The sequence below is a fragment of the Lycorma delicatula genome, chromosome 2, assembly GCF_047948215.1.
Source record: "Lycorma delicatula isolate Av1 chromosome 2, ASM4794821v1, whole genome shotgun sequence".
Taxonomy (NCBI): domain Eukaryota; kingdom Metazoa; phylum Arthropoda; class Insecta; order Hemiptera; family Fulgoridae; genus Lycorma; species Lycorma delicatula.
In genome coordinates, this window is record NC_134456.1 from 130,967,026 (window position 1) to 130,989,582 (window position 22,557).

Sequence of the window (22,557 nt, forward strand, 5' to 3'; positions counted from 1 at the left end):
TTAAAGATTTATTCAGAAAAGTGATTTAGTGATATAACATTTCTTTAGGTAGGTATTTATTAATATGGGTGCCGCTTGAAAATTATTTTCTTTGAAAGTAATGATCTAATTTATCTAACTTTTTTTGTAATATTTTTCATAATTTGGAATTGGATACTGATATTAGAGTTTCATTTGATGGGGTGTGTTTGGACTATATAAATTAGCCAATGCAGAAATACTGGTGATTCTATATGTGACTCAATAAAGTTTAAAAAAAATAAATGCCAATCTCTTTGGAGAAGGGGTAGTGTCCTACCCTTTCAACTGGAGATCCTGGGTTCAAATCCCGGTCAAGAATGACATTTTTTATATGCTACAAATTTTCATATTCATAATCCCATGAACAAGCTTACAAGAAAGCTTCTATAGTGAAATAATTCATCAGTAAAGAAAATTCCATAATTACTATGAATTTTATAGAAAATTATTTATTTAAATTTTGCAGTTCAATTACTATTTATATTTATTAGACTTAAATACTTAACAATAACTTACAATACAGAATAATATCTTTCTGTACCTTAACTCTGTAAACAAGTTGTTAAATTCTCCAAGTGTGGAATTGTAATTAGTAATTAGTTCAATTATTTAGTTGTAGTATATATATATATATATTATTATTATTATTTTTTTTTTATTTAATTTTATCTTGTCTGAGCTGTCTTCTGGTATAAGGTCAAGTTTGAATTGCAGAAAGGCTCTCCTGGGATAGATGGGATACCTGTGCAGTGCAGGTGAGGAAGCGATAGATAGATCATCAAGTTTCATCAGACTTCAAAAAGAGTGTTATTGTCATGATACCAAAGAAAGCAGGAGCCAATAAATGTAAAGAATACAGAACAATTAGCTTAATTACTCTTGCATCAAAAATTTTAACTAGAATTCTGTACAGAAGAATTGAGAGAGTGGAAGAAGTGTTAGGAGTAGACCAATTTGGTTTTAGTAAAATATAGAGACTAGGGAAGCAAGTTTAGTGCTCAAATAAATAGTTGAAGGAAGATTAAATAAAAAAAAACCAACATACATGGGAACTTAGAAAAAGCGTTTGATAATGTAGACTGGAATAAAATGTTCAGCATTTTAAAAAATTTTGGGTTCAAGTTTAGAGATAGAAGAACAATTGCTAACATTTGCAGGAACCAAACTGCAACAGTAATAATCGAAGAGCATAAGAAAGAAGCCGTAATAAAAAAAAAGAGTCCGACAAGGATATCCCCTAACCCTGTTACTTTTTAATCTTTACATAGAACTAGCAATTATAGATGTTAAAGAACAATTTAGATTTGGAGTAACAGTGCAAGGTGAAAAGATAAATACACTATGATTTGCTGATGATTTAATAATTCTAGCTGAGAATAAAAAAGATTTAGAAGAAACAATGAATGGCATGGATGAAGTCCTATGCAAGAACTACCGCATGAAAACAAACAAAAACAAAATGAAAGTAATGAAATGTAGAAATAATGAAGATGGACCACTGAATATAAAAATAGGAAGAGAAAAGATTATGTAGGTAGAAGAATTTTGTTATTTGGGAAGTAAAATTAAATTAAATTTAATTAAATTGAATTTGGGAAGTAAACTAAACATGGATGAAGCAGGAGGGATATAAAATGCTGAATAGCACAGGTGAAACAAGCTTTGAGTTAGAAATAAAATTTACTTACATCAAAAATTAATTTAAACATCAGGAAAGCATTTTTGAAAATTTATGATTGGAGGGTAGTTTTATATGTAAGTGAAACTTGGAGATCAGAGTACCTGAGAAGAAAAAATTAGAAGCTTTTGAAATGTGGTGCTACAGGAGAATGTTAATTATCAGTTGGGTGGATAAAGTGACAAATGAAGAGGTTTTGTGGCAAATTGATGAAGAAGGAAGGATTTGGAAAAATATAGTTAAAAGAAGAAACAGACTTAGAGGCCACATATTAAGGTATCCTGGAATAGTTACTTTATTATTGGAGGGACATGTAGATGGGAAAAATTGTGCAGGCAGGCAGCATTTGGAATATGTAAAACAAATTGTTAGGGATGTAGGATGTAAGGGGTATACTGACATGAAACGACTGGCATTAGATAGAGAATCTTGGAGAGCTCCATCAAATCAGTCAAATGACTGAAGACAAAAAAAAGAAAGATCTGATCTTCTCTTGCAGCTTGTAATTCTTAATCTTGCTCAGTGTTAGGAAGACTTCTTTTATTGCGGGAAAGTTGATGTTTTCCATTGGTGTTGTTATTAGGATGCTGGTGTCGAGATTTAGGAGTTCTGTTGGTTCTTCGCAATTTAGTAGTTAGTTGAAATATTTAGCTAGGATTTCCTGTTGTGTTTATTGTTTTGGGGCAGATTATGGTTTTCATCCTTTATTAGCAGGGTTGGTTTCGTATTTTTGGAGTTGTTTTTTGAAGGTATTTGGTAGTTTCTTGACTGTGTTTTGTTGAATTGTTCTTCTGTTGATTTCAGTGTATCTTTATGGTGTTGTCTTTTACTTAGGGTTCATGTGGTTTCTTTTCTTTGTTTTACTAGATTTTATAAGGATGTTTCTGGTTTTTGGGATTGGTGTAATGGCTATGCTTGATGTCTTTTCATTGTTTTGTTGCATTTGCTGTTCCATCAATCGATGCTTTTTTTGGGGTTTTATTGGGATCAGTTCTCTTGCGATTTGTTTAAGGTTGACTAGATCTTTGAGTTTTTCCATGATTGTTATTTTTTTGTTGTGCTTGCGTAATTTTCGTTCTTGATTAGATGAGTAGAATCTATTTTCCTTTTTTAGGGGCTTGGGTTTGTTGCTTCCTTTGGGGGGAGTGAATTTAATTTTAACTATGAAGTGATCTGAGCCTGTGTCCACTCGTTGGAGGACTTTTATGTTGTAGAGTTCCCTTTGTGTTGGTGTTTGTCCATGAAGATGTGGTCTAGGTGCCGTTTTCCTTTAGTGTAGTCTGGGTGTTTCCAGGTTTTGAGTTTTTGAGGTTTCCTCTTGAAGTATGTGGATTTGGAGATTAGGTTGTGGTTTCTGTAAAGATTGATGAGTAGTCTATCCATTTTTATTTGTTCACTTTTGGGCAGGCCATTTACTGATGATGTCATGGTATCTTCTTTCTCAGCCTAGTTGATCGTTGAAGTCTTCAGTTGTTTAACATGATTTATGGGGATGTTATTTATTTTCTGTTTCTTTATGGTCTTTTGGAGATTTGTTTTTATCATTAGTGGGGGCGTAGGTATTTATTATGGTGTAGCTTTATTAGGTGCTTGTAGGGTGAGTGTTGAGCTTCTTGGGGATTGTGACTTGAATTCTTGTATGGAGTTTTTGATTTTCTGGTTGACCAAAAAAGCTTGTTCCAAACTGTGGGTCACTTTTCATCAGTCTCTTCTCAAGTATACCTTTGAATAGAGTCTATTCTCTTGAGATTCTATGGCATCGTGGTTGGTGTTACTTATTTCCTGCAGTCCTATGATGAGAATTTTGTGTTGGTTATTATTTTCAGTTTACCAGTTTGTGTGAGGGAATTTATATTGGGCATGAAAATGTAGGTGATTTGCTTCAATTTGATTTTGGATTGTTGTTTTTTGTGTGTACAATGTTAGGGCATTCCAGTTCTTCTGATCGCATGTTATCTTCTTAGTGGCAGACCACCGTATCTGAGTGCTGCCTTCTCTATAGTCTGGTGTTACTTGGTTTAGCCAGTGGAGTATTCCTTAAAAGACCTTTCACAGTTGGCTGTCAAGGGATCACCTTTGGGTGGGACTAGGTCCTGAGTTACAACTCTGGATATGATTTAGTGAAGTGATAGTGGGATATGACTTGATGATTGATGAAGTTGTAAAGTTTGTTTAGATTCAATTCAGTGGATAAATTTTTCCTATTTCTGAATTTATCCAGCATGCCTTGTGTAGGCTCGATCTGTCTTTTGTTAAAGTTGCTATTTTGGAGAAAAGTTAAAAAGTCTGGTCCTAAGTATTGTGTTGTGCCCATTTCTTTTATATATAAATTTTCTTTTTTTGTGAAGTTAGTAGCAGTCTATTCTGAGAAAATTGTAGCAATTTTGTACTTTTGTTACATATTAAATAATTAGAATATTACTTGTTTGAATTATAAACCTCTAACATTTATATTTTTGTGATCTTTATTTGACATTTTCATTATAATTTCATTTTAATGAGCAGTTTCATTTTCTTATTTGAGTAAAGGGGAATGAAAAAATTATTAATTTAAAATCATACCATTTAAATGTAAATACTTAATTTCAAATAAGGTATTCTTCTTTACTTACAGTTTTTTGTATGCTTTTTTTAGGTATATCTTTCTTATTTAATTATCAAAATAATAAAGTTATCATTATTTAAAATGTTTACAACCTAAAACTAATAAGCATAAGTTTATATCATAGTGGATTCTAAAACCAGTAGATCATAAGTCCCTGATGACCCATTACATGAAAGAATGAAATCATTCTTTATCATAGGCTGTCAGACTGAAGATAATTTAAAAAAGCTCTTCCGCCATTTTAGAATTAGATAATCCCTTGCTAAGTATAGACAGTACCCATTTATAATACATTGTTGCTTTATGCTGTCTGTCCCGGTGTTAATTATGTCTGATGCATCTTAGATGCATGAGGCACTGGTTAGACTACTTTCACTGAGAATAATGATGTTCACTATACATTCTACTTCTGTTGTGAACAGTGAAGGTGTATCACTATAGAGTTGAGTACAAACTATTTTGGTGGGCTTGGCATGTTATTATATGACAGTATTCCGTTCAGTGAAAAACGAAATAGAAATAGAAAATCTCTTCATTTCTCATTTTTCTTAAAAAGCCTGACATCAAATACTTGTTTTCTTGAGAATGATAATGCCAGTTTCAGGAGTTGCTTTTGTCTCATTAGCAACCATTTTACTTACGGCAGTTGACATACATGTAACAGGTTAAATTAAAATTACAGGATGAAGTATAAAATTACCTTATTCTTTCCTCTATCTGTTTTTTTTTTTTTTTTCATGTGTGAGTAGTATCATTTTTCAATATAAGAAGTATAATTTGTGTACATTTTGAACCATTAGGGTTTAATAAAAAAAGTCATTGGTTTTTAAAGAGTACTGGATTTTTATTTTTTTATATCTAAAATTTTTTTCCAATTGTTTTTATTTACTTAAATTAGGGAAGTAATTATTTTCCAGTATATTTATTATTATATATAACAGTTTTACTTTTAAATCAAAATTTTAAATTTCTAGACTAAAAATGGACTTAAGAGTTAAAGCATTTTGAGCTGGAAGAACTTCCCCATTTTGATGTCTGCTCTGGGAAAACTTTATTTTTATTGCTGTTAGTTTTGTTGTATTTACATTACAGTTGGTTTAGGACTAAATGTCTTATCAAATTTGGTATGGAACAAGTGAACACTTCCGTAGTAATTCATTTAAAAGATAGTGAATATTGGAACTGGCTTTTTTATATCAGGCTGTATGTGATGACTATCGAGAATTGCTGTTGTTGGTATTGCATTTGTTGTGTTACAGTATGTAATATTGAACTTATTGTTTGTTAAGTTCATAAAATTTGAATTTGTATGTGTATAAAGATAGCCTATCTTATCACTTGTGTACAACTATTTAGTGGTATCTTTAGATAGTATTGTTTTTATTTGGTCTTGTTTTTCCGTGTTTTACACATACACACACACTCTCTCTCTCTCACTTTCTCGGAGGGAGAGAGAGAGAGAGAGATTATATAATATATACGCACACATACACAGTAGCATAGCACATCAGTTTTTATGTATCCTGTATTATGTAGAAGTGTACAGGATGATAACTATTGTATGCATGTTAATAAAGTTGTAATTCTTGTGGAGTTTTATCAATTCATTGCATTGGGTCATTATTATTATGACATAAATAAACTTCTCAAAATTATGTTTAATTTTAATAGGTGTTTTTACATCCTTCTCTTATAATTAAATTCTCTTCAATGTTAACTAGAAATATTTATTTGTTTATTGATAAATTAACAAAGCTATTTTATTTCAAACCTAAAAACGTGTGTTTTCTATAAAACATTTTCTTGTTTTACCCTGTTTTTCTTAAAATCTAATTGAGATTAGAGGTCTGGGATCACTTTTATTCAATTTATTAGATCAAAAACCATAAGGAAGCACCAAATTTACCCCTCAATTTATACCCCAAGAATTTTGGTATGGTATAATTTCACAGAGGGAGCACAAAGCAGGGCTAAATGTTTTGCAAACCAAAACTTTCTAACGAATTGTTTTCTGACATAAGTTTATATTAATTCTTTTCTTATTTTTGGCTATATAATCATCTCCTGAGAAATTGCTGTGCAACTTGGAATTATCTGTATATTGTGATTGTCTTCTTGATAATGAAAAATGAATGAGTTCTGTATTTTTCAGAACTGCTGATTTAGATTATGACTTAACTCTAATCAAAGTTGTTTGAATTTTGATTCCTTACCTAATAAGTTTTGTATAAGCTAGGTTGGTACTTTGAATTGCTAAGTTTTGTTTGCTATTACACCATTTTGGAATAAAGTTTGAAAACATATCTGGATTGTGTATTTTACTTGTTTATATTTAAGTCAATTCTATCGGTAGAGAAACTGGCTCATTTATTGGTAATTGAATAATTCATTTTGCTGGCATCATCTTGTAAACAAAGTGTATTATGTTGAGTTAAGTTTAACGAATATTTTTATTATATTTTTATGACATGAGATGAATTTTATTTACTTAATTGAAAACAGTTAGTATGTGTGTGTGAGAGTGCGTGCGTGTGTATAGTGAATTTATTGTATGAATTTATATAAATGATTGTTAATGTAAATCTGTTGGTAATTTTTTAGGGTCTCATCTTGCAGTACTGCCAATTGATGATTGTGGACGCAAAAGTAAAACCATGCCATTATTGCATGGACATACAGATACGATTACTGATATGGACTTTTCACCATTTCATGATGGTTTGTTAGCAACTGGGTCACAAGATTGTTTGGTAAACTAAATTTTATTCTATTTAGAATTTCTAATAAACTAAAATTAAATGTATTGTTTAATTGTTTTTGTTTTAATGATGATTCTTGTACGTTTTATACAAAATACTTTATTACAACTTCTTAACTTGTGAACAAGAGATAATAAATTATTCACCTTAAAATACCTTTTCTTTTTTAAGTATGAAATTTTAATTGTTTAGTATAAAAAAACCAAACTTATTTTATTAATTTATTAAACTTTCTCAATGAAAGTAAAGCAGTGCTTGTATACTTACATAAAAGTGGGGGTTGTATTTATTCTTCAGTGGGCTGTAAGTCTTCAAATATAAGAAAAAATTGCATCCTGAAAAATTCAAGAATTTATACAGAATTATTTTTTTTTGTATAGATTTTATACAAAGATTTATTGAAAGCATGACTTCTTATATTATGAGATTTTATTCAATGTGTAAGAAATTTTATTATACAAAAGCAGTGTAATTAAAATTGTATAATTTTTGTCTCTTATTAGAATGAGTGTGTTTTATAATATGCAGTGGTACTTTTATTTTATTATGCTTATTCAGTCATCAGAAAAATACCATTTGATTTTCTTATGATCAGCAAAAAAATTGCCAGAACAAATAAGAAAAAAAAAAAAAACAAAAAAAATGTATAAATATGTTTTTATTTAAAATGTATAAAGTTGTTTATTATTCATGAAATGAAATTGCAGATGAATATTGTAAAGAAAATTATTCTAAACCTTCTTTCTATTAACATAAGTTAATTTTGTAAGGAAAATTTTATATAATCCCTTGTTTATCATAATGATTTTCATAAGAAAAGTCATGTCAAATTTAGTTTTCATTAAATAGATGAATCTTTAAAAAAAAAAGAAATAAAATAATAATATTTTGTGTATTAATTTTAAATTACGTTATTTTTCTGTTTTGTTTGCATTACTTTATTCATTTTAAATAAAAGTGTATGTAAAAGAAAAATCATTTATTTTTTATTTTATCGTAGCTACATACTGGTAGTTGCTGTGAGAGTTGTCATGTCTTCATTTTTGGTCGCATGTGCACAGTACATTACTTTTTGAACAGTCCTTTTAAATGAAGAAAAATTGGTAATTTTAGGCAATCTGATATAATCTGTAATATCTAGGTTGGAAATTTATGTCCCTGACGTTAAGTGTATTTGTTTTTCAATTTGAATTAAAGATGTTGAAGTATCTTGATACTGATTGGTTGGTAGACTATAGAAAGGAATGAAGTGCATCAAACAAATCAGGTGACAAACAATCAAAAAATATTTCATATAATTTACGTGAGTTATATTACTTATTTAATCTGTTTATTTCATTAAAACTGGATGGAGCCTGAAACCAGTATTCTATGTTTATGGTTCATTTTAGAACGCATGTGATTCAAATTGCTTAAGAAATTCTTGCTTGGATATGTATTTAATACTTTTTTATGCGTTTTATTTGTAAATTTTTTATCACAATAAATTTAGTAGCCCAAATCAAATTATATTCATGGAGAAAATTAGGTATTTACTTTGAAAAAATTTGATTAAATTTTGAATCTTTAAAAAATACTTAATAGATGAGTTTCGTAGGTATGTAAAATATTATTCATTAAAAAAAAGAAATATAATTTAAATAGAAAGCACATATTTCTTAAAAACTAGTTAACCATTTGTGTACACTTATCAAAGTTAAAACTTTAGGTTATCAAAAACTGTGTTTTTAACAACATAAATTTTGTTAAACAGCTTCTCAGTTGAGAAGCTATGTATATAATATAATTAGAAATCAGCAAGTTTCTGCTTCATATAAGGCATAATTTCGTATAAATATTTCATATAAGCATTTCACACAGCAATACATCAGTTTTACTGTGTGAAATGTTTATTATATGGATGTTAACATTTTAAGGTATTGTAGATGTTAAATAGTGATAGTAATTTGATGCTTAATTTATTTATTAATTATGGATTATGTCTGTGAATAAATTCTGAACTAGTAAAATATTTTTTGTAGGTTAAAGTATGGAACATTCCAGAAAAAGGTTTAGAAGAAAGTTTAAGCACTCCTGAATGTACATTTTCACATCGTCAACGAAGGGTAGAAACAGTACGTTTTCATCCTGTTGCTGATGGTCTTTTGACTACATCATCGTTCACTACGCTTGTACTATGGGACATTTTTTCTGAGAAAGAACTCTTCAGTAAGTTAATGATTTTATATTAATATTACTGAATATTATTGTTTCTGCAATATTAATTGTGAATGGAGTGTATTTTTGAGCACAATTTAATGTTTACTGATATTTTAGAATGAAAATTATTTTACTTGTGTAAACATTTAGTATTTTATGTTATGGTGTTTAATTCAAAATGTGAATTATGTTTTCAGCCAATAATGACCATGGAGATATTATACAAGCAATAAGTTGGAAGAGAGATGGAAAGTTGTTGGTCACATCATGTAAAGACAAACTGTTAAGAGTGATTGATCCTCGAGCAGGTTCTCAACCTGTTGTAAATTCTACAAGTAGTCATCAAAGCATTAAAGACTCCAGGGTTGTGTGGTTGGGTGAAACTAATCGTGTGCTTTCTACTGGTTTTGATTCGGTAATTATTTCACATTAGTGTAATTTTTTAATCAATTATTAATAATTAAAAACTTTTCTTAATTAAAATATTCAGTTAGAAAAAAGAAACTGGTAAAAGTCATTTTATTCCTCTCCAAAAAAAAAGTTTCTTGTTGATTTGTTAAAAAAATTGTAAGCGTAGTATTCCAGATATCTACTGTACAATTGGATTTAGATATTCTCTAACTTATTATTGAGATAAAGATTTAAAGTTTGTTTTTATTTTACTGTACTAAATACTCATTAAAATAATATGATTAGTTAAACATAGTATAATTGGTTTGTAGTAATTTGCTAAATACAAAGTTATTTCTTCAAAATGTTGTTTTTACATAATGCAATATTTTAATGCATTAAGTTGTACATATACAAAATTTCTGTAAAATTACTATACAAAATGATTCATTTTATATAATTATTTTATGCACTTATTTTTATTTTAATTATTAAAAGATACCTAGTTTAAAAAAAGAGGTTTTGTCTATTGAAAGTAAAATGAAAGCTTCTAATAGATATACTGTACCATTTGAGAACATTGCTGCTGATTTGTATGGTGCAGTTTCAATGTTCGCACAATACACTTATCACTTACTCAACAGGATGATTGCCAACAGTAGTGTAATTTTCTGTTTACTCATTTTTATGTTAAAATGCTGTATTAAGTTTCAGTTAAGTTCTGACTACCAATAAACAATGTGTTAGAGATCATGTTATATTTAATACTTAGAACAAAATCCCTTATACATAGTTTATAATGTTCAAGAGTTATTATGTTTGGATTTCTTGAATTTTTTAACCGTTCAGTTGAAAGAAGGAAATTTGTTCAGTGTTAAAAATTTGGTCGTTAAAAATAAAATTTCATGTTTTATATTACATTCACATATAAAAGTGTTGCAGAAATTTTCAAGGGAATATTTTTAAAAACATAATATTATCTGGTAGATTTGAATGCTTAATCTTTAACTTATTACTTAGTATATGTTTAATGAACTTGCAGCTGTTGTTGTGGTTCCTATTATTATGCTTTTAAAGATAGAACTTAAGAAATAAATGAAGCTGAGATATATATCAGATATATATATTTATTATTTATTTTGTTTGGTGACTAAAGTAAAACCATAACAAAACACAATTTCACTTTAAATAATTTTATTTCACTTTAATATAAGTTGCTTTTCATGAAGATTTCATTGGATGTTTTAAATTTTTGTTGTGATAACTTTCTAAGTAAAAATATTACAATTTTGTTGATCGAATAAAAATTCATATAATAATAATGGAATGATTTCTTGGTATTAACCTTACCACTGTATTTTTTCCTTATAATGTACAAATATAATTATAAATAATTTATCAATTAATATAATCCACCTTACAAGCTCATTGATATGTTCTGTAGATCTTTTGGCTTATTTTGAAGCCATCATCAGGAGTTAAAATTAATGTATTAAAGTCAAAGTCTAAAAAAATCATAGTTAAAATTTAAAAACAGTCATGACTGTCTGGTCCTACTAGTTATAACTAGTAAGTTGAAAGATCTAGAGAACATATCAACATGCTGGTAAGGTGGATTATATTAATTGTTAATTTATGTATTTAACATAAATTAACAATTTATGTTAAAATCAGCAGTACCATGTTTGAGAAATTAATGTAATTGTAATAATATATTTGGATGATACTCGTTTCCAAAAAAGTTATACTTTGGAAAGGCGTTAATTAATTGTTATTATGAGAGTTTTTTTAGGTTTAGTTATAGCTTTATATCAACTAGTTATTCCCATTACTAATATATGATTTTTTGAAAATTATAAACTTTAAGATTTTATAACATTACTTTACAAAGAACCTGATAATTTCAAAATGGACAATACTATAATCATAGGAATTGAGGCTAAATTATTCTTTGGAAGATGTTTTCTTCCTTATAATCTGACAGATTAATAGGGAATGTATGATTAAAAGGAAATATATGTTATTAAATTTATAAAATAAATAAACACAACTGTTAAGACAATGTAACATTTTGGACCCGAGCATAACTATTTCTTTTGGTTATGTTTAAAGTTCAATATTGCAACACACATATGCAAATCAATAGCTCTTTCACTTCATTTGTCTGGATTTGTGAGGACTGTAAACCTATTGACAATATCTTATTACAAAAAAAGAAAGAAAAATTATGATTTTTCTAAAAAGTCAAGGCTTATTTAAATATTCAAGCTGTATTTAATTACTATTATTTTGGGTGTCCATTGTCTATCGTCTAGTTTAAATTTATTTGAATTTGATTAAACTACCCAATGCTTTTGATTAAGTACTGCTGTGTAAGGAAAATACTCATAATATCACAAAATTTCTTTAACTTATCTGATGTTTATTTTTATTTTGAAAAATTATTACAAAATTGAATTTGCACGTAATATAATTAGTTGAAATAACCATTAACACTTATAATTCTGCTTCCTGAAACCATGAACTAACATTATGAGATTTGCTTCAGGTTTATTGTGACAAATACAGTGTTTCTATATTAATAGAATGAATCTCTTCAATCAATTTTTTTTGTTAGATGGTCATTGTAATATGTTTTTTTGCCTTTTAACAATTTACTGATGACTGTCTTACTTTTTCTATTGTAGTCTTAATTCCCCAATATCAGATGCCCTGAAAAAGTATAAGGTTTTCTACAAGACTGTTTGGTTCAGTTATTATTTTAAACTTTCATGCCATACTTGTTTTTGTTTTTTATGTACTTAGAAACATAAGATATTTCTTCCAGTGAATCATACTTTCATCGGTTTTAAGATTTTTGAAGAGTAATTTTTTCCAACATAGGTCTAAATTTAAAAATATGATTAATAATTAAACTGTAGCATTTTCAGAAAAATGCTGAACATTTGTTTAGCTGAAATAAAATTAGCTGAAATTTGTTACAACTCATAAAAAATGGAAAACGTAACTGATCTAAGTATGTGTATTCTGAAAAATAAAAATTCATTGTAATGTTAACCATAAATAATGGTGGCCTAGAAATGTTTTAAATTCTTAATCAGATGTGTCTTTTCTTTATGAAATTTTTGTTTCTGGTCCTGAGGATGCACAAGTACTATAATCTTCATAGTATTTGATACAGAATTAAAACCAAATATTCACCGATAAAAAAGAAAACGAGAAATTTAACAGGTTCTTGACTAGGAGTGTTAAGAATAAAACTAGAAGGTTATTGAAACTGAATTTCTTGCTTCTTATGTTATGGATCTGGAACCAAATTTATTGCAGAATTTATATCAATGGCTGATCTTGGAATAGTAGAAATCTGCTAATTTATTACTTCCTTGCTTTGGTCATCATGGAAATATTTGAGAACAGATTCTGTTGTGAGACATTCTTGATTTCATCTGAAAAAAAATTAGTATCTGATTTGGTAATTAGTTTCAGTTTGATGAATTGTTTATCTTTGATTGTTGTCCAGGAATACTATGTAGACAAAAGTTTTACTAATACCTTTAAAAAAATAAATGATAAATTAACTTTTTTTTTGAAAAAAATATGTAAGAAAATAGTAAAATTTTAAAAATAATAAAAAATTATAATTTATATAAATAAAAAGTATCTTTTAAATTTTCCTGTAATAAAATAATGCATTTTACAAATTTTATTTTGGGAAATGTTATTTTTCAATAATACATTAATTTATAGCAATATTACATAAAAATAGATACAATCTAATTAAAATATAATACATGCATACTGGGTTGATTTTTGATGATAAAGTAAAAATAATTCTGTTGTAAGCAAGCAAAAATGATAAATTAAAACAAAGTGTTCAGCAAGACTGATCAGAATTTAGATCTGTGTAATGTAGGTGAACAGGGAGTACCCTTTCATTCATACAACTAATTTAAATGAATGATAGTGTTTATGCCAAATGACACAGTGGACCAGGCAGCTGGTATGAGAGTGATTATACCACTCACTACTATTTTTATTAAAGGTATAAAATGTAGATTGTTAAAATACTTTTTGAGTTATCTGTATTGTGATCTGTGTTCATAAAATACTTTGTTGCTTGAGAAAAAGTATATCCAAAAAGAAAATGAAAAACAGTGCTACAGGCTTCAACCTCAAGTCTCTTTGTATAAGATCTTTTTTTATTTTGAAAGTGGAGATATAATTTGATGATCAATCTTATTCAGATTGAAAACTATAAGCAAATTTAATTGTGTGCATGTGCGTGACAAAATTTTAGCAGTGTTTAAAAACATGGTAGACTAAAATATGTTTGAAACTGTTTTATCTAATGTATCCAACATTTTTAGAATAACTGTATTGAAATTTTGTTTATATATTTATTGCTAAATTTCTTGACACCTACTTGTGTAGTACTGATTACACTCTGACAATTGCTCATGCTCATTAATAAAAGTATTATTATATCCATGATTGATAATTTATTATAAACATTATCATACAAGTTTGTGGTGGAGATTGACTGTAGAAGAAAATAATACAATTGTATTTTTTTAACTTTTAGTAAGAATCATTTAATTAAACGTTTTATATATGGTTAGTTTGGTATTGTGAGAAAAACTACAATTATAACCTTGAAAGTACTTCTGTATGCAGCAATTATTGATTAGTAAGCATATCTATCAGAGGTATTATTCGAATTTAGGATGAGATTAAAAAAATGTATCACAAATTTTGAATGAATTTTTTTTTAAAGATAAATTATTACTTCATTATCTTGATAAAATTTAAAATAATGTTTTAAAATTACTTCATAATATACAGTAAAAAATTACTGTGCAATGATGAAGGTTTTTGTTATAAATTTTTATTTATATTTTAGTAATTAATTAAGTAAATGTATTTGAAATAAAGTCTTCCTTGCAGTAATTCATTCGATTCTTACAGGCTCGTCAAAGAGAAGTGTACATAAGGGATGTAAGGAAATTCAATGAGACTGAAAAAACCTTAACACTTGACAGTTCTACGGGGTAAGCGTTTGCATTATTTTGCCTTTTTTTCTTTTCTGGAAAAAAATCAGCATTAAAACCAGTAACCAAGAAGTATCATATGTATTATTTTATTATACTCATTAATTTCTTATTACCTTACATCTTTTATGAATCAGATCATCAAAAATTTGATTTTTGTTTTGTGTAGTTTTCTGTAATGGACTAAATAGTACTTCTAATGTAATGAGCTTCAAAAAGTACTGAAGAATAATCAATAACTTTTTATAAGTTTCTTATATTTTTATAGTTGAAATTCCTTGAAATTTAGCTCTAGAAAGTGTTACACTCATAATTGTGGTTCTACTGTATTTCTTCTTTTTTTTTTTTTTCAGAAAATTGAAATACTTTATATAACATTGTAATTTTCTAATATCTAATTAATTTCTAATAGGTTAACCTATTAGATTATACTACTTTTTGAACAACCTTCATAATATATGAGGGTAAGTCAATTATTATCCGCAGTTTAGTTGTATTTTTGTTTATGTTGGTAGTACTGTCGTGTTGCGTAGATGACGCATGCGTGGTTTAATTGTTGTTATGTCTGTGCAGGCTTGATGCTGCTAGGTTAGTTCCATTATCGCTGCCCTGCCGTTAACTATGGCTGCTCCGCTTTCTGTTTGCACCAAAGAGGAGCAACATTCAATGATCCGTTTTTTGTGGTTGGAAGGTGTATCAGGGGCCGAAATTCATCGAAGACTTTGGGTACAGTATAGGAACAGTGTGTTGCCACAACGGATTGTCTACGAATGGATTGAAAAATTCAAAAATGATCGCACAAGTGTTACGCGTGACGAAGGAGCTGGACGATCGTTTACAGTCACAAATGAGGAAAACATTGAGCATGCACGTGACATGGTTTTCTTAGACAGACGAGAAACTATTGATGAAGTGGCACATCGTCTGCAAATTAGTCACGGTTCTGCCTACGAAATCATCCACAACAGACTTGGGTTTCATAAAGTCTATGCAAGATGGGTCCCAAAACAACTCGCACAGTTGCATAAACAAACGCGCTTGTACATCTGCCAAAAACATTTGTATCGCTATGGTAACGAATAGGACATCTTCTTAGACAGAATCAGCACTGGTGATGAAACATGGATCCATCATTAGGAACCAGAGAGTAAACGGCAGAGTATGGAATGGAAACATCCAAATTCGCCCCAAAAAAAAAGTTTAAGACTCAACCAGGGAAACTTTCTGCAGGAAAACTGATGCTTAGATTTTTTTGGGACTCGCAAGGAACATTATGAGGAAAGGAGCATGACAATAAACAGTGCGCGTTACAGTGAGATGCTTACTGCCAAGCTGAAGCCTGCAATTCGAAGCAAACGCTGAGGACTGCTGTCAAAAGGTGTTGTGTTGTTGCACGACAATGCCTGTCCACATACTGATGCCCACATTGCTGAAATGTTCCAGAAACTTAACTTTGAAGTACTGGCTCATCCTCCATATAGTCCTGATCTTGCCCCTTCTGACTACCACTTGTTTGGTCCACTCAAAGAGGCATTAAGGGGCTGTTGATTTACCTCGGACGAAACAGTGAAAGAAGCAGTATATTCCTGGCTTGCAGCTCAATCGAAAACCTTTTATGAGGGCATCAGGAAGCTTGCGCAACGATGGACCAAGTGTGTTGAAATGCAAGGGGACTATGTTGAAAAATGATGTACATGTAAGTTTCCTATTTGTATTGCAATAAAATTTATAACTAAATTGCGGATAATAATTGACTTACCCTTGTACATTTTATATATTTAATGTAAAAAAACTTAACTGCAGTTTATAAATTATATTTAGTTAGTTTTACTTGTTGGTAATGATTATTGCTTCTTATTTTAGTCTACAAATTACAATAATTATTCAATATTTTCATTTTGCATTCTAATACATGTGGTAATAGTGTAGAACGATTTTTATTTGCTAATTAAGCTTTAAAATGACTGATTTTGAGGTTTAGAATGAATTTTAAAAGAATTAAAAATTAAAGTAACTTTTTGGATTTAAAATAATTCTTTTTGGATTTTTTTTAGATTGATGTTGAAAGAAGTAGCTATGTTAAATGGTTGTTGGAATAAATGAGAAAATAATAAAATGCTCAAAAACATCAAAAAATCAAAAAGAATCTCTTAAAATATAAAATTTTTTAATTACAGGATGTTCAGAATAGAGGTATCCAAAAGTAATGGCCTATATTTAGAAAAGCAATCATCGTAATCTCTTAACATAGGCTCAGTTGACAGGAAGCATCTTCAAGATTTGTTCTGTATTCTCTCAAAGTCAGCAGAATACGCATGCGCAGGCAAGCTGACTCGCAATGCAATTGTAGACATTAGAGATCAGTTGTGATGTGAACCAAAAAACAGAAGGTTCTATGCATGCTTTGGTTAAAGGAGTTTCAAACAGTTGCGCTTGTTCAACAGTGTGTATGAACTAAATGGCATACGTATCCTCTTCCAAATCTATTTGTTAGTGGGAGTTTAAGAGATACTGGAAGTTTAATTTCACAGACTGGAAGTCATTCAAAAGTTTCAGTTATCGACGAGACTGTAGATCCTATACGTGATTCATTCTCTGCCAGTTCTGGAAAGTCAGTTTGGCAGGCTAGTTCCTTGTTCTGCTGTTCACGACATTGTTCATAAGCAGCGCTGTTTGTGAGCGTACAAGTTACAACTTGGTCATCATACTAAAACAAATGATCGCTGCCTAAGGTATCAGTTTTTTGCTGTAATAATGCACCGTGTCAAAAAAATCTTAATTATCTTGATGCATTGTTATTTATTGATGAGGCAACGTTTCATACATGCGGGAAAATTAACAGACACAATTTTCAAATATGGAGAAAACTTCCGTATAGTATTCAAAAATGAAAGGAACACACCGAATGACAATATCCGATTAGGACTGCACAAAAATGGTGTCATCAGTTGGTTTTTTTTCATGAAGGTCGCTTTGACTGGATACATGTACAACTTGTTCAAGCTAAATTGGTACAGGTCTGATCTAGGCGATGGTTGCCTAGCTAGTGCGGTGCTGTAATATGCTACTTGTGTAAGACATATGTACGGTATAATTAATTTTACAGTAATATATTCAGTATAATTTCTTTTTATTATTTCCACTCTTATATTAACTCGTTCTTGAACTATGTATGTGAGATTCATGGTACGAAACTTGTCAGTCAAATTTTGAAGCACTTCTGCTTACCCATTCGCTTAGTACTTTTTAACCAGATCTGAATTTTTGGACAAAAATTACAAATATCTTGAAAACGATTGGTCCTAGTGCTCTGAAAAATCTTTTCAACCCTCCTGGATAACATCTTATTTGCTCTCAGTGGTACCCATCGGTTGATAATATTTTCAAGTGCCCCTGGGATGCCAGTCAGAAATTGGGGAGGGTGTGCGATGGGGTGCCACCATATCTCGACAACTGCTCGTCTGATTTTCATGATTCAAATGGCATATGTATCAGCAGGTCGAGCACTAAATATTTAATGTATTGAATACATTCTTGATTGACCTGATCTTGGTTATTCAGAAATTAAATCAGTTAGCCCCATGTTTTGATTGCACTCCCCCACCATAAAATGTACCGATCTGATCTTTTGCTAAATATGCCCAAATCTGTGCGCTAGCACAGTTGTAAAGTATAAACTTACGAAGACTAAAAAGTAGAAAATAAAAAATATACAAAAAAACTTTTTAAAAACCACTCTTATATTAAATGCACTAAAAAGAAGAAAAAAAAATGAAAACACCACTGTTAAATTAAATGCAGTGAAAAAGAAAAAATAATTTTAGGGTGGTATCTCAGAATGGATTTGACAAACAAGCTTTGATGGTGATATGGAAAATCATAGCTTCAAATTAAAAATTTGATGTTTTTGCTAATTTTTTCATATGCATAATGAATGGCCTAAAAGTCTGCATAATATTGCATAACATATATATTTCGCTATGTAATAAAGAAATGTTATTAAATTAATAATATATAAACTCAGGATTAACTAATAAATACAAGACATGAATTTTTTCATTGATTTGAATAAACAATAGTCATACCGTCTTTAATCGAGTAGTATTATAAACCCATGCTCGTTAGGCAACAAGATATAAAACTATGCTGTTCACCTAGATCTGTGCCAATTCGGCTTGGACAAGCTGTACCTTGATATGCTTGAAAACTTTGCTGTTCCTCAGATTCCTGCAGGCTTCAGTTTCCAACAAGATGGTTCTCCATCACACTTTCACCGAGATGTTACCATGTTCTTCAATAACACTTTCTCTGGATGTTGGATCGGATGGGGATATCCAACTGCATGGCCACCTAGATCTCCAGATATCACTTCTTTGGAATTTTTTGCTTGGAGATTTATTAAAGTTGGGTGTACCAAAAAAAAGTTTGAGATTTGGTAGATCTAAGATAGAAATTGTTGAAACTGTTGATCTAACATTGCCGAAGATAAACACCTGGCAAACATTAGATTATTGTCTAGACATCTGCTAAGCTACAAAAGGAACGCATTGAACTTGATTAACATGCATTAAAACTCTGTGAGTTGCTGTGTTTACTAAAATAAAAAGCAGTATTAAATTATATTCTAACTTACTTTTGGATATGTTTAGCCCAGACTCGATGTATTTAACAATCATCTATAGTTTCTGAGAAATTAGTATAAAAAATAATTAATTACCAAGTTACAAAACAATTATTTTTACAGCATTTATAGAATAAAAAAATTACAACAGTTGAAGGTAAAGAAGAAAGTAATAAGTGTCCACTTAAAATATCACAATTAAAAGTGTAAAGTTAATGTAATAACAGTCTAAATTACTGAAACTTCCATCTCAGGTTGCCTTATTAATTACTCTTCCTAATTATGTATTATAATGATTGTTTTTTAATTGTTGGACATCTAGTTTTAGATTGCATGTAAGTATACTTAGTATAATTGTATATACTGATGTAAAATGTGTGCGAACTGTTTTTTTCACTAAAAGTTTAATTTATCATATTTTTAATTGTCTTTTCTTTTTTTTTAGCATTTTGATTCCATTGTATGATCCAGACACTGGAATGCTATTCTTAGCTGGAAAGGGTGATACTACTATCTCATACTTAGAAGTAACTGATAAGTAAGTATATTTTGTCTCTGCTGTTGATATTTTGTAATATTTTATTTTCTTGTAATTCAGATATCGAAGAAAATGTATGAATTGTAATGATTTGATTAACTTTTTTTGTATCTATCATTCAGGAATTTACAAAATTATTAGGTATTTTCAACAAGTATAACTAACAGTCACTTAAAATGAGCTGTAAATGTAGTTTAAATATTACTAACATTTTTGTTTTGAAGTGTTATATTTTTGAGATTTGAAAAGTGTATTAGGTAGTCTTTGTCATTAGAAATTATCTGCAGTCAGATAAAATATAACTCACATTTTGATAGATTTTTTTTAGTTCTTAAACCACCTTCAGTCTTGATTTTTAATTATTGCTTATATGCATGTGAAGGCCTGTGATCAAATTCATAAGTGATCAAATGAAATAATATTTATTTGTTATTTTTCATTATATGAAATTATACCATTGTATACTAATAAAGATTGAAAGCTAAAACTTGTTTATAATTTGTAATCTAATTTCTACTTAAAATATAAAATCTGGAATGAAAATGCTTTTAAGGATCAAAGATTTTTAACTGCAGTTTAATTGCTTTTTTAGGAGGTTCTTTTATTACTATTGATATTGGTAATAAAATATTAATGGGTACTAAGTTCAGTTATTTTAAAACATATATATTTTATAGCTTATTTACTTTTTACTGTTATGTTTTTTAATTAACTATTTTTATTATGCGCATGTGTGTATGTACATGAGAGCGCATGCATGCATGTGCCTGCGCCCACCCATCTGTGCATGCATGTGTTTTCAAATAAATATATATAAATATTTTTACACATAACAAAAATAGTATATATATATATATATATATATATATATATTTCCTTTTCTGGAGATTATTTTTATGTATTTTACTGTTTGTTTTTTGTTGTCATTTTAGCAAAATTAAGTTTCTGTTTCAATAAATTTACAATACATTCTTTTGCTTCAGTGTTAATACAATGTCTTCCAATCCAAACAATGTTTTCTTTGAACAGTGTTTATACAACATCATTACTTTGAGAATGTTGTTCGCTATATACAGCCAAATGCTTTGGTGAACAAAGTTAGCTCTACAAGTTAATACCAACTTGTAGAGCTGAATGACAACTGCATTTTGGTGGTCTTGGCATGCTGATATATAACTGCATTTGACTGACTGAAGGCAACAGGAAACTATTTCATTTTTCAATTCCCTTAGTAAGTGTGCTACAGGGTGTTTAAGCTTGAGGATGAATATTGTTTTTGTGAAAGACTTGCGACTCATGTCTGTTCATCTATAAATCTAGAGTTTTGATATTTAACATACTCATGTATAAGGAATTCAAAATCTTTGTTTTAGTTTATATTGTAAAATTTATGATTTATGTTTCAATAGCATTACTTCATTGTATGAAATAATTTAATATTTTAAATGAAATATTTGTTATTTATTTGGAAATTATGACCTATATTATTATATTTTGTTTATATTAGGGAACCACACTTAGTTGAAGGTATTAGACATTCTGGTGAACAAACTAAAGGTGCTTGTTTAGTACCAAAACGTGCTTTGAATGTGATGCAAGCAGAAGTCAATCGTCTTCTTCAGTTGACATCTTCTTCTGTCATTCCCATTATGTATCAAGTTCCTAGAAAGGTAATGCTTAGTTTCTTTTTACTCAAATACTCAATATTCTTTTTGACTTTATACTCAATGTTAATCAATGTAAATAATGACTAGTAATTATTCATTATATTCATTCATAGTATTCATAATTTATATTTCACTCTAAATTTTATTTTATGCTTCTATTTCTTTTCAGCCTTTTTTAATTGTGTTTAATTACATGTTATATTTTTCTAGTCGTATCGTGACTTTCATGGAGATTTATTCCCTGACACCAATGGATCTGAGTCATCAGTTACACCATCACAATGGATGGAAGGGATTGACAGTCCAGTTGTGAAGATCAGTTTGGATCCAAATAATAAACATCTTGCACAGGTTGGTTTTTGATGCTGGATTTATTTTTTTTATTCTCGCATGCTCTTACTTGAAAGTAGTTCCAAATGCTCTACCTCATGAAGGAATTTGAGTTCATATATTGGGAGTAAAACAATGTTTGAAGTTGAAGAAGAAGTCATAGAAGATATAACAGTTGTTCTCCACAGGTGACTATACTGTCTTCACCTCTAATTATCACCGTTTCAGCCGGATGGAGCTATTTGGTTATAAATTTAAATTGATTAAAAAGCTAAATTTTTAATAAACTGAAATGTTAATAATTTTTCATTCTCTTTCTTACTTTATTTATTGTTCATTCTTTTTAAAATAGATAATAATGGGTGTTTTAGAATTGTCTTTCAAACTTATAAGTAGAATGTTATATTTATTATTATCTATCAAGTGATATATGTAAGAAACTGTTGCAAATTATTCCCTTTTTGTGATGCCATACATTCTGGCAAGATACTTTAATATATTTCAGTGTTAGTTCATCTTATATGTATTCATTTTTTTTTTTTATTGTAAAAGTTAACCTCTACATTTCTGAGATAATTGTAGTGGTTAAAAATTTATTTTTACTTACTTTTCTACGCATGTATTGCCAACAAATATTACCTTAATAATCAGTGTAATAAAGTAATTAAATATTTAAAACTTATGCACATGCATGAAAATAT

At 29.1% G+C, this 22,557-nt stretch overlaps 1 protein-coding gene across 1 annotated transcript in view; it reads left to right on the forward strand.

The window, feature by feature from the left end:
* The window catches only part of pod1 (coronin), an 80,581-nt gene that overhangs the window by 1,309 nt on the left and 56,715 nt on the right, over positions 1 to 22,557 (forward strand). Inside the window, exons 3-9 of the mRNA XM_075356260.1 lie at positions 6,906 to 7,054; positions 9,085 to 9,271; positions 9,460 to 9,677; positions 14,618 to 14,700; positions 19,767 to 19,859; positions 21,367 to 21,529; positions 21,737 to 21,877. Coding sequence (XP_075212375.1) covers positions 6,906 to 7,054; positions 9,085 to 9,271; positions 9,460 to 9,677; positions 14,618 to 14,700; positions 19,767 to 19,859; positions 21,367 to 21,529; positions 21,737 to 21,877 — 1,034 coding nt within the window. The remainder of the gene's footprint in view (positions 1 to 6,905; positions 7,055 to 9,084; positions 9,272 to 9,459; positions 9,678 to 14,617; positions 14,701 to 19,766; positions 19,860 to 21,366; positions 21,530 to 21,736; positions 21,878 to 22,557) is intronic.